This window comes from Pipra filicauda, unplaced genomic scaffold (genome assembly GCF_003945595.2).
Source record: "Pipra filicauda isolate LSUMZ 115617 unplaced genomic scaffold, ASM394559v2 scaffold52_size3558583_pilon, whole genome shotgun sequence".
In the NCBI taxonomy this organism is placed as follows: domain Eukaryota; kingdom Metazoa; phylum Chordata; class Aves; order Passeriformes; family Pipridae; genus Pipra; species Pipra filicauda.
Genome location: NW_024104676.1, coordinates 3,216,689 through 3,233,196, shown reverse-complemented (window position 1 = coordinate 3,233,196; position 16,508 = coordinate 3,216,689). Strand labels below are relative to the sequence as shown.

General features: G+C 40.4%; 1 protein-coding gene across 2 annotated transcripts in view; it reads left to right on the top strand.

The window, feature by feature from the left end:
• PLCXD3 (phosphatidylinositol specific phospholipase C X domain containing 3) overlaps positions 1-16,508 on the top strand; it is a 74,974-nt gene that overhangs the window by 47,628 nt on the left and 10,838 nt on the right. Inside the window, exons 1-2 of one of the 2 annotated variants that reach the window (XM_039387095.1) lie at positions 239-372; positions 2,042-2,750. In XM_039387095.1, the coding sequence (XP_039243029.1) occupies positions 339-372; positions 2,042-2,750 (743 nt within the window). In that variant the 5' untranslated portion in view covers positions 239-338. Of the gene's footprint in view, positions 1-238; positions 373-2,041; positions 2,751-16,508 lie in introns of those variants that run through there. The other variant, XM_027714596.2, reaches the window with a different exon arrangement.

The window sequence follows — 16,508 nt, the reverse complement described above, 5'->3', positions numbered from 1 at the left end:
GGTTTGCCAAATCCATCCCTTGCTAATATCAGCAGCTATGCCTTGTTTTAAACAAGACTGGATTTACTTTGATTTCTGCATTAGTGCAGATTACACTGAGCAGAACATTTAATGTATCTCATTGATTTTGCCTGTAATACTGTTGATACACAAGTCACTGCTCTAATCATTTGTTTTACCATTAGAATTCTGTATGCAGATCTAGTCCCTGAGGATATCAGTGTGTAACCAGATACTGCATGATCTAATCAGGTTCTGCAAGAAATATGTTATCACTTCAACACTTAGCAGCAGAAAGCTTCATCAAAATGGAAAATTTATCTAATATTTAAAGGAAAATGCAGTTCAAAGAGACAACCACGAAAAGCAGAGGTATACAAAATTTAAAGACATTTCTCAGATTAAACAAAGCCAAATCCAAGCCAGAGTCTAAGGTGATTTGTTGTGACTCCAATTACTGCTAAAGGAGAAAATGTTATAGCTGTTGCCTCCGTTTATAGGGTTTATTCCAGTTCAGGTGAAATAGCATCACTCTCAGAAATGACTGACTGGCAGGATTTCATTAATGTGATACTTATTTGCTACAGCATGCATGCTTTGGAAAGTAATTTTGAAAAGCACCTACCAAAGCATCGGTGACAGGCAAGACTAGTGCTCTGAACTCATTTTGATGTAGGATTTGGATGTCTGAGGGCCTAGTGCTGCAGTCCATTTCAAGTCCTGCTGACCTTGAAGGAGGTTTGCAAGCAGTGTGTCTGAGGCAGAGGAGCAGATCTGCTTGCTGCCATGAATCTGACCAGAAGCGTCTTCTTTGGCTGGAATAGTGAGAGTGTGGCTGTGCCAGCAGATGGACAGTGTTTTTGTGGAAACTGCCAGGTCTTACCACCAGGTATTCAGCAGGCTGGGGGTAGACAAAGGTGATAAACATCTCCTCTGGTCAGCTTATCTCTCCATAAAGCAAGATGAAGCCCCTTGCAGGGGAATGATCATGCAGATCATTCACAGATGTCCTTAGATTTATCACCTGCTTTCATGTGGATGTCTAAATGCTGAGCAAAATTAACTACTGCCTTTTTTTTTTTTTGATTGGTTGGTTGGGTTGTGTTTTTTTTTGTTTGTTTGTTTGGTTGGTTGGTTGGTTGTTTTTGTTTTGTTTTGGGAGGTTTTGTTTGTTTTTGGGGCTTCTGGGTTTTTGTTGGTTTAGTTGGGTTTTTTTGGTTGGTTTGGGTTTTGGTGTGGTTTTTTTTTTTTAAATGGACATACCTTAAGGCAGAGAATTTTGCATAGCAAAGTGCCATACATATTTGTATTCAACTATATTGTAGAAAATAATAACTCCTGTACATAGACGTGTTAAGAAGTATACCCCATTCTTGTCAAGAGCATGCAGTGGAGTTTCTGAATTTTATCAGTGGAATGCAGTGCTGTCCTTGTTTCTATCTATTGTACTTATTTAGCAAAGTAAAGGAAAGCATTTTAGAGGTAAATTTAAGAAGGAAAACAGGATTCAGTAACCTTGTGGATGAGCAGACGAGACTTGAAATAAAGGTCAGAAAGATTACGTGTCCTTGGCATTTTTTCAACTCCTATTTTAGCTGGCTATAAAGGTGTGTGTGGAATAATATTGGTTTGTTTTGTTTCCTTTGATTCTGCAAATTAGACAGTGCATGATTCAGTGTGCAGGGCCAGACTCTCCCTGTTGGCTCGAGGGATTTATTATATGACTGTCTTTGCTACCAGAACTGCTTCAATGTTGAGAACCTACTGGCTTCATTGAGCTTAAAGGCATAAGTAAGAGCTGGAGGAGAGTGACCAAGCATCAGACAAGCAGTGAAACAGGCATTACCTTCCTTTCAAGTTCCTGCAAAGTGCTGGTGGGGAAATGCTGCCAGACAAATGTACTGTTATTGAGGGAAAGGGCAGGAGAGGTGGTTGATGAGTGTGGTAGAAGTCAGAAAATTATGTTTATTAAGGAAAAAATCACTAATTACTTTTAATCTACAAATACAATGCTGATACTTTTCCTCTGTTATGTTTTTAGGGTCTCATGACTCTTTTAGCTTCTACATCGATGAAGCCTCTCCAGTTGGGCCTGAACAGCCGGAAACAGTCCAGAATTTTGTGTCAGTTTTTGGGACTGTGGCTAAGAAGCTGATGAGGAAGTGGTTGGCTACACAGACCATGAACTTCACCAGCCAGCTGGGGGCAGGTATACGGTATTTTGATCTTAGAATTTCCACCAAGCCCAGAGACCCAGACAATGAGCTCTACTTCGCTCATGGTTTATTCAGTGCCAAAGTCAAGGAGGGTCTGGAGGAGATCAATGCATTTCTCACTGAGCACCCAAAAGAAGTGGTCTTCTTGGACTTCAATCACTTCTATGGGATGCAGAAGTACCATCATGAAAAGCTTGTCCAGATGCTCAAAGATACGTACGGAAACAAAATGTGTCCTGCTATATTTGCCCATGAAGTCACCCTCCAGTACCTGTGGGAGAAGGAACACCAAGTGCTGGTGTTCTACCACAGTCCAGTGGCTGTCGAGGTAGCATTTCTTTGGCCAGGCCAGATGATGCCAGCTCCTTGGGCAAACACAACGGATCCAGAAAAACTGATTCAGTTCCTCCAGGCATCAATCACTGAAAGAAGAAAGAAGGGCTCCTTTTTTATATCTCAAGTAGTGCTGACACCAAAGGCTAGTACAGTGGTGAAAGGGGTTGCTAGTGGTCTCAGAGAAACAATCACAGAAAGGTAAGTTTATGGCTGGTAAGGTGTGCTGACTGTGCCAAGTGTGTGTGTTGGTAGTGCTGTTTTTCTAATTCCTTTTAAAGAAACCCCAGCAGAGGCATTTCTCCCATGCTACTATGGGCTAATCAGAACTTGGGCACAATTGTAAAATCTTAAAGAGAAACACATTCAAGGACAAGCTTTTATGTCCTGAAAGAAAATCTGCCGCTTAAAGCCTAGTGAGATATTATGGGATTGGCTTAATTTTTACTTTCTTTTTTTTTTTTTTGTGAACACAGGTTTTGCTAATTTGTTCTGTTTTTCAAATTTGATTTCTCACCATGACTATCTTTCCTGGGATTTCCCTACTGAATGTGGACAAATCTATCTACATGATCTAGATAATTTGAGGTTTTATTTATGCATCAGTTATTGGATAAATAATTTGTTCATCCTGGCTCATCGGCAAAGCCTGATGCTGCAGACTTAGCATCCTTAACTACATTTACACACCTTAAAGCTGCGTAGTTTCTCTGTCTCCATACAATCACACATTATATCGAAGCTAGCAGGACAACATTAGAGTGAATTCAACTCCTAACAGTCTCTCACTTATCATACAGGAAAGAGACTGCAGACCATTGTATAGGTTCTGTACATGGAATACTTTTTTGAAAGGCTATTAGTTGTTAAATTACAAAAAAAGCTGCCTGTGAAAGACCTGCATTATTTATACCTTTCTAACTTTATTAAATCATGGCCAATTTTCAGCTTAAAGGCATATATGTGCACTATGTTCTTGACAACTTGGTAGGAAACCTGGAATTTAATGCCAACACGCGAAAGCTGTTGTTTTTGGGTTTTTTTCTCCTTAAAAATAAAGAGCTGCAGAGTGTAAAAAAAAATTTACAGTGGAGGTCACTGGCCTGTTACTATTCTGCTCTCTGCACGAATGTGCTTGTACCAGGAAGGTCTGTTGCAAATACTATCCCATTCTATGAGATGAATGATGCAGCGCTTGCAAAGAAAACATGCCTTATCTTTGAGAAATGTTGAGCCATTTTTATGGCAGCTTTCCAAGCAACTGTTAACTTAAAAAATTAGGCGAAAATTTTACGTGAAATGGTAAAACATTGACAAAGAAGGTTTTATGAGCAGTGGAATGTGATTCAGAAGTTCTCGTGTGACTGCACTTGCGGCTGTTGGTATATCCTTCATCTATGTTTTATAGGCTCCATTGGACTGGAGAATCTCCCTTTCTGCCGAGTCTGAAGAGCACTTCTCTATGCTGAAATACTACTTTGTTGATGAGTTTTACCAATAAACACCTTGTTGTTCAGGGATTTGTTTTCTCTGCTACACATCTTTCTGACTGTTCTTTAGAACATGAAGTAGCACAATCAGGAAACTAACAGGTTGTTCTTAAAGCTGGCTGCATCAATAAAATAGCCATTAAAATCCATTTTCTTCCTCTCTAGCTCATAATGTACTTTCTTGAAGCTGCTTGGAAAAATAAAGGCTTCAAAAAGATGCTGAATATGACTTAGCTCTGAATGTCCTGAGCCTTTGAACTCATAGTATGTCTTTCTCCACAGCAAATTTTGAGATTGTGACTAACCTGAAATGTCAGTAAATAATTGGGCTGAAAAACCTGGAAATATTGTTTTTCCAAATTTCAACTAAGATTTTTCACACGAGCCTCAAATGTGTAATCACATCGGCTTCATGGGTACTTGCTTCTTTCTTTGCATAACTCCTATAGCCACTATGAAAAAAAAATGGACCTTTAAAATTATCTCCAGGCTTGGAATGTGTGATAATGTAGAGAAAAACTGAGCTTGTATGTTGAGTTAACTGCTCTAAAGTAAACATCAAGTATATTCAGAACTGCTCCTCATTTTATGATGATCCTGTTAAATAGGCGAGCAATTAGAAGATGAAATGTAATTAGTAGAACTTGCACAGTCCTCTTCAACCTCACTGCCTTAAAGTTTTTGTAACTTAAAAGTATGTAATCTGTATGAAAAGAGCCAAGATATATGTTCCAGCTGTGCTGTGTTTGCTACTTTGAACCATCTCTTAATTAGTTTTAAAAAGATTATTCTGTCCTTTTCAGAATAAATATACAGGTCAAATCTCATCACCGTGTCTAGGTAGATAACATATGGACTTTTTTTACCAGTTACTAAATAGACTTATACATATTATACTGTTTTCTCCTTATTAAAAAATGCTGGTGAAGAGCTTTATGTTAAGATTGCTTTTGGCAGCACTTTTGTGACCGTACTTAGATGGGGTTTTTCCCGCACATTAAATTTTAAAAGATCTGAATGCAAATGTGGAAAAAGGTTGAATTTTTCAAATAATCCTGGTGTGGGGTTTTGTTTGTTGTTTTTTTCTTCCTAAACTAGGCATTACATTTGAGAAATATTTCTTTGGCATTTTCAAATAAAACCTGTAGTAATTTCTTTTGTTTTTCCTCCGTCTGTACAGAAGCCTTTTATATATGGATAATAGAGCAAAATTCAGATCCTTTCAAATTCAATAAAACATGCCAGGTTTTGATCTCTGCAGTTGTTTATTAGTCCTGAGATTATTTATGATTTGAAGAGCAATGGCTATCTTAGAGGGAGAACCTGGTTTTCCTCAGTCACAGCATCTATCAGACTAGAAAAACTGTGAGCAGACACTGTGCAGCAATCCATGCTCCTTTCTGCTGTTTTTTAGCTTATGTTGTGAAAGAGCACAGTGAAATATTCCTCTGTAGCCAAGATGGTTGGTTTAATGGCTTTTCATCATGACTGCCTGTGGTGGTGGAGGTCCACACATTCACACTGCAGTAGAGCAGTCTCCCAAGGCAATACATTTCAGAAGGAAAAGAGAAGTTATTCCGTAACCTGTTCCCCACACCACAGATATGCAAGATGGGAGGCCCACAGTAACCTTGATTAAAAAAAAAATCAACAAAAAAACCAATTTCATGCTCCTAAGTCTGAATTGAGTGAAAATATACCAAGACTGTTTTCTGCTGATAAGGTTTGCTCACAGGCTTTGTCGTCATCACAGGTAGTGTTCTGTGGTACAGTAATTAGAAAGAAGGAGAAATTATAAAGTCATGAAGCCTTCTGTCCTGCACAAATATGAGAGGAAAAAGCCATTTCTTGTAAGGTCTCCCTAGGACCACAGTTCAGTGTAACAAAACTTGACAACACAGATTTCATCTTCATTACTTGAATGAGAAGAATTGCTTGCATGTGTGCACATTATGTTTCTTGGATTTGATGAAAAACTTTGAGGACTATCAGTATGTTTTCAGGCTTAACATTCTGTCACTCACACAGTTTAGATGCCAAGAAATACTCTTTGATTAGCAAACAGTATGTGCCGAATAAATTATGTTCCGTGTGTTCATTGAATTAAATTCACAGTGAGGCAGCTGCCTTTAGTACATCTAAAAGGTGGTTGTGAGACACCCTTTTGATTAGTGTAGAGCTGTTCTTCCTAATAATCTAGTTTGTTTTCTGATTTGCAGTGAAATTACTAATTTTATCTCTGACACTTGAGACAAGCATGATATTCTCTTTGTTGTCTCTGAGGTTTAGTAATATAGAGACTAGATCTCCTTCAGACGATGCAAAAAACCTGTGGTACTTTTAAAGCTTTCAAAAAAATAGAAAATAAACGCATCCCCTGCCAATTGTCACTTGATTTCCAAATTAATCTCTAAGGATAATGTTCCCTGTGGCTCACATATGACTAAATCCTTGCCTACCATGCTAAAGCTTCCTCCTTATCAACCAAACCAAATTAAAAAAAAAAAATCCTGCACATAAGAATGAACCTTTGGAAGTGGAGGCGAAGCATCCAATCCACACTGTTAACAGCAGGGGTGGTAAGTAGGCCACAGAGGCTGTCAGGAGAAAAGGCATCTCTTGGTACAGTCATGAACTAAGCAGAGTCAGATTTAGCTAGAAATAGGTGGATATTGTATGAAAAATGATCCCTGAAGTTGCAAGAAGTGGGATTTTTTTGAGTCAGTTACTGATGGTGCCATATCTCGGTCAGCTGAATTTTTGAGTTTCTGCGTGGCAGGAAGAGTGGGAACTGATCATACTTTGATCCTTGGTACTGACTGATGCCACACTCAAACTATTTTATGTGAAAAAGCAAAACAACAGAAATGGTGATTGTGACAGCTGTATTTTCCTAATTGTCTGTGCATCCTTCCTGATTGTAACCTTGATATCTGTCTCTGTGATGGACTGCAGGAGAGCAGCAGCCTCCAGTGAGCTGGTTTGGATTTCAGAACTCGACAAGTTGATGTGTCAGCTCTTTAACTGCCGACAGGCAATCAGGGCTCTGTCCCTCACTAATGTGTGTGGTATAACATACTTGCTTGACTGGACCATGCTTGCCTTTGGAGGTGGTTGTCTTTTTTTGTCTCTTCCCCCCCCCTCCCCTTCCCCCGACCCTAGAAGGCACAAAATGGCATTCTGGTATGTTGGTAGGGAATTCAAAAGTACTCTGGCCAATCCAGATAAATCCTTAATATTTCTATTCTTCCTCAAACTATCCTTAATTACTTTTCCAGTCTTTCCACACAAGAAGCAGTCTCTGTGTTTGCGCACAGAACAGCACAGGGAGACCTTGGTTTCATTTGAAGAATCTATCTACCATGTCAACAGGCCTGCACAGTAAAATCCCAAGTTGACTGTGTATGTGTAGTGACATTTCGTCAGAGCATCTGTCTGCATGAGAATTTTAATACAGCATTCCCATAGGAAGGGCCGGGTGGTTGTATCTGAAGGCTTTGGTCATGAACCTGGAATAGTATTAAATTGCCACAAAATAACAGGAGCAGAGGATTTTTAATAACCTCATTGAAGCATTTATTTACATACCTACTAGTATCCTGTGGGATTTTGTCCAGAAAGGAGACTGTCATGGTGATCACCAGCTCTGTAACCACCAGCATTATCAGTGTCTTGTTTTTTGGGTGTTTGTTTGGGGTAGTTGTCTTGGTGTTTTCTTGTGATGGGTGGGGGTGTCTCACAGTCTTTCCCTCTATTTTGTCTGCTTGTGAGCTTTATCATGTTAGGCACCGAAACACCTGCTTGCTGTGTGAGTTATATATACTGTGTTACAGTATATGCTGTGTGACTACTTGTAAATACATTTTATGTGATCCTGTCACCACACTCTGAGCACAGTGTGACCCTTCATGTACAGAAAGCAGCAAGTGTTTTCCATCACAAACAGGAAATGTTCATTCATTCACTCAGCCCCACTGCTGTAAGCTGTCACTAACATCTACTTGCCTCAAAGATTTCATGCTTCAGTCTCTACGGCTGCTGTAGTGAAATTGCAAATGTCTCACTAAGTCAGTTGGGTTTTCTTTGATCTTTCTGCATTACTCAGATCACTAAGGAAACTCAACAGCTAATAGATGCTAACAATTGCTGACCCCAGGGAAAATGCATTTGCTGATGTTGGGCCTGGGTCTATGTACCTACTTTTACCTCGTTGTGAAAGGATTGATTCCTTGATAGATTGATCCTTCTGTTCTTCATTTATAAGGTACAAAATGAACACAGATTTACACAAACAAGCTCTTCCAGATGTATTCACAAGGTGATTTTCAAGCTGGTAATAATTTTCTGTAATACAATGATATGTAATACAAACTCAAACAAATACAAACTCAGTAGGTATTGGGACATCCATGTCTCTCTGTTGTGTTAGCACCTGCAAGCTGCAAACCATTGCCTTCAGGACTATATGAATAAGTAGATCTGTAGACACATCCTTGTCGAATTTTAAGCAGAGAACTGGACAGTTCTGGATTAACTAACATGTTTGCTATATGTTTGAACATGCTGTATCATTCCTGACAGACTTGAGCAATTTTCAGCATCCTCTAAAGCCTTAGAGAGCTTTCAAATGCAATCTAGGGAGAATTTATCTGCACTGTCTCATGAGAAGTCAGCTATCTATCCCTGACTTCTGTCTACCTCCATTTGGATGGTAGGAAAGGTGTAAGATAGGAAAGGGTGTTAAGGAAACCTTAGCTACAGAACCCCCTTAGATCCATTGTCAGAAGGTACACCAAGCCTGCAATTAATTTCATTAAATGCTTACAAACAAGTAGCCTCTGTGGACTGAATGAGCAGTTGGGCATGCAGGCTACAGCCAGAGTTCTGCTGGGGTAAAGCATGCAGAAGAAGCAGGAATTCTGACACCCTGGTCCCACATTGGTGAAAAAGAGATACTGGAAGAGGGGGATGGAAAAGGATTTGAAAATAGGGAAGGCAGTCAGGCCGAATATCTTGGGAATGTACCACCTTCTATATGATGCAGAATTTGCATAAGCTGTAAAAATGCCCATGCTTTTCTTCTGTTAAAACAGTAATGTCTGTGGGATACAATGCAATTCTTTCTTAAGGAGCCACTACTGTTGTGAAAGATGCAGGTTTCATGCAATATAAAGCCTGGGAATATTTAACCTTCTTTTACTGATCTTTTCTTTACAATTTTACTTCTAGCCAAATGTTTCATAATTCTAATTTCCTCCAGAATTGATTTTTTTTTTTTTTGGGGGGGGGGAGTAGGGGAAGGGCTAAGATATAAAATTGAGGTAGTCAAAGATAATAATAATAGTTTGTCTATAATTATAATGATATAATTGCATGTATTGACCCTGGCTGTACAGTTGCTTCAACAGAGCACAGCTTGTTATATTAAAATGTTTTTTAGTATTTATTTCAGACCCTAAGAAAAATAATAAAAGACATGTCTTTAAGATGTTCAATGATCATACAGTGGGATTTGACCTTTGGCAATATTTTAATACTGTAGCTGTTGATCTGAGGGGTTTTGTAACTAAGCAACTGTCATCCAGAATGTATTATATCATAAAAGAGCATTAAGATGTGAACGAGAGTAAGTGGAAAAGGAGCTGTGGTGAGATGTAGGCGCTTTCCCATTGAACATTTTTGTTTTCTGAGCTATAGCAAAAAAGATGAACCTTGCCATCATTTGTTTCATGGTGGGGTATTGAAACCTGCCTAATTTTATCTTTCAAACAGCATTCTGGAACTCTCAGTTCTTCCAGCATGCACTGTTGTGCAGTAAATCAAGTATGATATCAGATCTTGGGTAATGGACACCTTAATTTTGCTGCTGGACAGCAAAGAGGGACAGCCATGGATCTTTATTCCCTTCCTACTTGGATTTAGAATCAAAAAATCACTAATGTTGGAAGAAATCTTCAAGATCCTTGAGTCCAACCTTTGACTGAACACTGTCATGCCAACTAAACTGTAGCACTAAGTGTCACATCCAGTAGTTTCTTGAACATTTCCAGGGATGGTGTTTCCACCTCCTCTATGGGCAGCTTGTTCCAATGCCTAACCACAGTTTCAGTGAAGAAATTCTTCCTGATCTCCAATCCAAACTTCCCTTGGTGCACCTTGACACCATTTCCTCATGTCCTGGGAAAGGTCAACCTCCACCTTGTTAAAACCTGTACAACGTTGTAGAGGGCAATGAGGTCACCCCGAACCTCTTTTTCTGGAGGTGAAACAACCCCAGCTCCTTCAGCTGCTTCTTATACGACTTAATCTGTAGACCCTTCCCCAGCTCTATTGCCCTTCTCCGGGCTCATTTCAGCATCTCAATGTCTTTCCCATACTGAGGGGCTGTCTCAAGTGAGCTGTCAGCTGTGTGGGGGTCATGCCGCCCTCCCTGCATCAAGAAGAGGATCTGCCTCTGTGCAAGGACTACTGTTGTCACATCCTTTCCTTAGCCACCTTTCTCCATCTCATTCCTCCCACACATGCTCTTTTTACTTTGTTTTGCTTGCTTCTCTAAGCTACTGCAATCAGTCAGCCCAGCAAGTTTCATTTCCACTTCAGCTACATGTGAGGTGATGGTAAGGGTTTGGGCAGTTAAGGTGAAAATATAAATCTGAAACTAGAGTATTACCATCAGTCTTTAAAAATGGTAAAGATTTAGGAAAAAATGTTCCATACCAGGGACCCTGTTTCAGGCTGTTGTCAGGTGCTAGGCAGGTGGTCCTAAAGCTCATTGCTGGAATGTCATCAAGGTATTTGTGTGTTGTCCAAGGTACTGGCACTGTTTCTGAGAAAAGTAGGAGCTCGTGGCGTGATGAGTGCCCAGTCTGATCCATCTGTTAAGCATCCTTCTGCCAAAGGTAAAGGACGGGGCTCAGCTGAGAGGGGTAAGGTCATCACCGTGGCACTGGAAATGAGAGTGTGCTCTTGCCCTATTTTCACACTAGGCACAGTGAGTTCTTCTGAGCCTTTTGCGAATCTCAGCGCAGAACAGTTGGCTGATAATGATATGCCTAGTGGTGTTTGCTCGCTGGCTCCCTCTCTCGATTGGATAGCATTTCACTGCTGTTACTGTCTGGCTATGCTAGAACAGGAGAGACATAAATCTAGTTGAATGGTTTTGTCTTGATGGAAACCTCTCTCCTCTGAGCTCTCCAGTCTAAGGAACATTTTTGGAGGCATTAATCCTCCATGATAAACATCTGGATTTTTTTTTCTTCTGAGCTATTTCTTATAAGACACATAGGGGGGTTGTTCCTTGAAAAATACTTTTCAGCTCAGGAAGGACGTTGCTTTGTTCTCTAGTAACTGAAACATAAGCATCCAAAGGAGAGCTACGAAGATGCTGAAGGATCTAGAGGAGATACCATATGGGGAGTGTCATCTCTGTGGGCTATAAAGCCTTTGACATGGTCCTCCACAGCATCCTTCTCTCTAAATTGGAGATATGACCTTGATGATGAAAGACTGTTTGGTGAATAAGGAATTACCTGGATAGTCACATCCAGAGGGTAGTGGTCAACAGCTCAGAGTCCTGATGGACATCAGTGACAAGTGGTGTCCCTTGGATAACCTTTAAACCCCCTTGGATAACCCCTTCAACCCAAACCAATCAGTTATTCCATGACCTCTATTATAGTGTTTCTCAAGGAAGTGTCTATCCTGGCTTTTCTCCAGGGGAATTTTAGTGTGTTGTTGATGCATCCTCTGCAGTCCCCTACTAAATTTTTACAAGCTATATAGTGTATTTTTTAGTCTACCTTTTCCCTGATGGTTAGCAGCCACGGTTCATTGATGTGGAGTTCTCATTAAATAAAATATGAGATCAATCCAGAATTTACCAGTATTACTGGAAACATGAGACTTCTCAAAATATGTGCTTATATTTAGTGCTAATCAGAACCAGTAAGAGCGCTACAACATTTTTGTTTTTAAAGCTAATTTGAGCTCACGTCAGTGGTATATTGGTTAATACTTTATTTCCTTTGTTAAGAGTTTGGTCTACAGTTATTGGTTTTGTTAGATGTGGCATCAAGTGCATGTTTATGTAAATTGTTTCAATCCATTTGTTCTTTTTCCCATCAATGCAGCTTTTTATTGAAAACTGCAGGTGTCTTAAAGTCTACTCTTTTTCCAGGAATGCTGCTTTTGGAGTTTTTCCCCAGAGAGAAGTCTATTTTAACAAAATATTTTATGTGAAAACATTTCCATTTTCACTTCTATTAATTCTGTCTTGTCATTAGATTTATGTTACAGTGTTAATTGCAATATTTAGTGCTGTTTCTATATTCACAGCTTTTCATTTTTGTAGTCAGAAATAGGTCTTGAACTTTTTTTGATGGGAGAGGCCAACATTTTGGTTTTGCGTTCTAATTTGAAACAAAATCACATTTTTAAATGCTAGAGTTTTAACAGCAGTTGTTGGTTTTGATATGTTGGTTTCAGATCTATTTAGTACCACAACAAATATCTAGCACTGAAGTATCCAACCTTTGCCTGCCCCTTGATATTGATCAAGTGACAGTCTCCAGATAGTATACTTTTTGTCTCATTCCTAAAGTCTATTTTAATTTTGCTTATGGCCATTAGAACCTACAGTTTTATCTACTATCTATAGGGAGAATACCACCAGCCAAGCAAAGTAGAATTATTATTAAGTGTTAATTAACCTGGAGTGCGTGGTAATAAGCACTGTAGAAGGGCAGAGTTCTTCAGGGAGACACTATTGTCCAAGTAATACTGTGGCATATTTCAGGGTCTTCTGCTTTTTTTTTACAGGAGAAATAAGTCGGAATCTGTTCTTAATTTTTCCCTTAGAAAGTTCAACCTCATTGTTTTGTCTAGAAGTTAAATGGCCCAACTGCCCTCTCTAAAATTTAAAATTATTTGAAGTCAAGACAGACAGCATGTTGGCAGCTGTAGTCTAGAGGTAGTGATTTGTGACTATGCAATGTGGAAGAGTCTGACTCAGCTTTTTAACTGATCTGAACTTCACTGTCAGTCGTGTTATGCTGCCATTGATAGTATCATCTAGACCTCTCAAGACTGTTGGCAATAAGGTTGAATTAAGAGTATAGATGACTATTTGTATTTGATTTGAGAATCTGCCAGTAATGAATGTTAAAAAGGATGTCTTAGAGGTCACCAGAACTATCTACCAGAGTGAAAGAAGCAGATTATATTTCCTCCAGTGGATTCCTTTGTACAGTGAACTGTACCATTACTACCTTAGTGATAGGTCCTTGTGAGTTGGTTAAAATAACTGTTATTAATCCCACATATCTTCGTGTCCAGTTTGGGGAGTTTGGAAGTTAGTTTACCAAGCAGTGTTTGAATTGTCAGGATTCCATCTGGAGACTTCTTTTGCCACTCTCAGTATAATTGGGGAAGATATTTCATAATAGCTGTAAGAAGTGAATATGTTCAAGCAGAGAGCAGAGTGATCTGTCTAATCTCCATAGCAGAAAAGCTAGAAGACTAGCATGAGCATTGCACATGTTAAAGCAGACCTCTGAAAACAGTGGTTTAGAGTGGAGAGCAGCAAAAATTAATGACCTAATCTAAAAATGGCAGGGGAATGGTCTGAGCTGCCTCCACTGTTCACAAGAGTGAAGAGCTTAGACGGAAAAAAAAGATAATTGAAGATACAGAGGTTAATGGAAAGCAGGATAAGTGTTGATGAGGTTTTGCCAAAGGTAGATAGTGTCATTATGCATTTGGTTTTGTAATCTGTTCTATGGCAATTTCACAGGAAAATTTTGGGATATCAGTAATCAAAGAATCGCAGAATGGCTTGGTTTGGAAAGGACCTTTTAAATCATCTAGTTGCAACCCTCCCACCATGGCCAGGGATACCTTCTGCTAGACCAGGTTGCTCAAAGCCCCATCCAACCTGGCCTTCAACACTTCCAGGGATGGGGCATTCGCAGCTTCTCTGAGCATCCTTTTCCAGTGCATCACCACCCTCACAGTGAAAATTTTTTTCCTAAATCTAATCTAAATCTCTCCTTGTTTAGTTTAAAACTGTTCCTCCTTGTCCTATCACTATCTGACCATGTAAAAAGTTACCCTCCCTCTTTTTTATAAACCCCTTTAAGTACTGTAAGGCTGCTATAAGGTCTCCCTGAAGCCTTCTCTTCTCCAGGCTGAACAACTCCAGCTCTCTCATCCTGTATTTGTAGGAGAGGTGCATCACCTCTCTGATCATCTTTGTATCCTGCTCTGGACCCACTCCAGCAGGTCCATGTCTTTCCTGTGCTGAGGACCCCGGAGCTGAATGCAGGTCTACAGGTGGGGTCTCATGAGGGCAGAGGGGCAGAATCACCTCCCTCGAGGTCACACCTGGTATGGCCAGGTGCAGCTGGTGAATAATGTATAATGCAGCTGATAAAGTGTTAAGTAGGATGTTATCAACTGAAATGGAATTTGGAAACCCAAAACTAAGTTGGACTTGCTGAAGGGTCCTCAAAGAGCTGGGTCATGTCTAGTTTTTCCATGAAGGAACTTGAAGTCAGCTGTTAGGGAACTGCTAGTGGAGTTTGCTGGTAACAGGAAGAGGCTACATTGTAACAAAGGAAAGCTGAGGGGAAACATACAGCAAGACCTGGATACCTCAGTACTTAGAGATAAGATGACATTCAGTGGTAAAATGTGCAAGGTCATAGTGATGGGAGCACGCTCTGGTAAGGTGAGATCTCATCAGCTGGGAATAGCAGGCAAGGCAGATGCTGGAGTGTCACCCATGGTTGGCTAAAGCTGAGCCCTCAATAGGAAAAATCTGGAATAAAGGGTGATATCCTCTTGATACACACCTAGACATTTCCAGCATGTGCAGGAAGGTGATGATACTACTATCTGAGGTGTGGGTAGGATATCTTTTTTGGATGTTCAGTGCAGTTCTGATCATCCATGTTCTGGGGAGTAGATAAAATTGGCACAGATGCAGAGAGGGACTACTAACTAGGATAACCAGGATGTGAATTGCTGAAGATATTGAGAGAACTTGTCTTGTTAATCCTAGCACAGTGAAGCCCGAGATGCTGTGTGATTGCCTACTGTCTGTAAATATCACAGGGGAATAAATACCAGGGAGGGAGAAGAACAGCTTAAGCTAAAGGCTGGTGTTCTCAACAAGAGCAACATGTATACACTGAATAAATAGATTTAGGCTGGAAGTGAGAGGAGGGCTCCCTGCAGTGAAGTTTTCCAGCAGTCTTACAGCTGGAAAAGTGGAAGTGAGAAAGCTTTTGAAAGAGGAAGAGAGATCATTAGTTAGCAGGTTCCTCCCAGGCCCTCTTCTACAGGAGAACATCATGGCTGCTAACCTGGCTTTCCAAAGGCAGCTATGCTCAGGTTTGTCCATGGCACTTGCCTTATGACTGGAGATGGGAAGACAGGACCTCACAGTGTTCTGTTCCCTGCTAGTCTGCTTGCCCCAGGAGTTCTCTGGTCTTGAGACATGGGATGGGGACCCCCACCTGGGGATGGGGAAACAGGTGCTTTTGCAGTATTCATTCATGGTTACTGAGGAGTCAAAGAAGTCTGTCTTAGAGGGACAGTTTTTCCTGACCTGGGACGAGCTTGGCAGGAAGATAACCCAGTGAGCCTCTCGGGGAACAAACATTTCTCACTGTAAAAGAGCAGTGACTATTTTGTAATATCTCCTGGGTACTGTATTTGGGGTAATTATCATTGGCATAGTAAAGGGTTTATCATGTGAATGCTCTGGGCTTTTTAATTCTGTGTTGTGAGGAAAGTAAGTAGAAGGAAGAGGAATAGCTCAGGGAAGGCTGCTCCTGGTAAATGATTCACAGCAATGCCCAGGATGCTATTTAGAAGGATAGTGCCTCTGAGATCCAGCTGATTAACAAAGCTGGTTTAGCTGTGGGAGGCCAGAGCTAGAAGCCAGAAAATGTATAAATTATAATAAGCAGCCTAGTCCTCCTCTGTGGTGAGAGGAAGCCGTTTTTGTGGAGAAGCTAGCAGGTGTGTGACATCCCTAGACCCCTTTAGCCTATGGTCTAGGCACCAGCCTGGGGTGCTGGGTGCCAAAACCCTGGGTGGCCACGACAGTGGTGCAATAAGGACCCTTGACCCTGTGTATCCCTTTGGTACACACCTTGCCAGGGAAACTGTAAAACCAGCTATGCAGAAGAAGGCTTGGTGAAGAAAAGAATAGACAGCAGGAAGCAGAAGAAGTGGTGCCTCAGATGGAGAGAGGTACAGCAGGGAGGAATTTTGATGCTAAACAGAAATGTGCTGGGAAAACAGAATTGTGAACACTGTTGATTCAATTTGTGAAATGGGGTCAAACTTGAAGACTAGTTATGTTTGAGGAAAATACGTAAGACAACGGTTAAGCTTGATATTTTCTACCTTAATGTTTTAGAAATATTGAAGTGTTTTGACAGTTTCAAAATAGCTTTTTTTA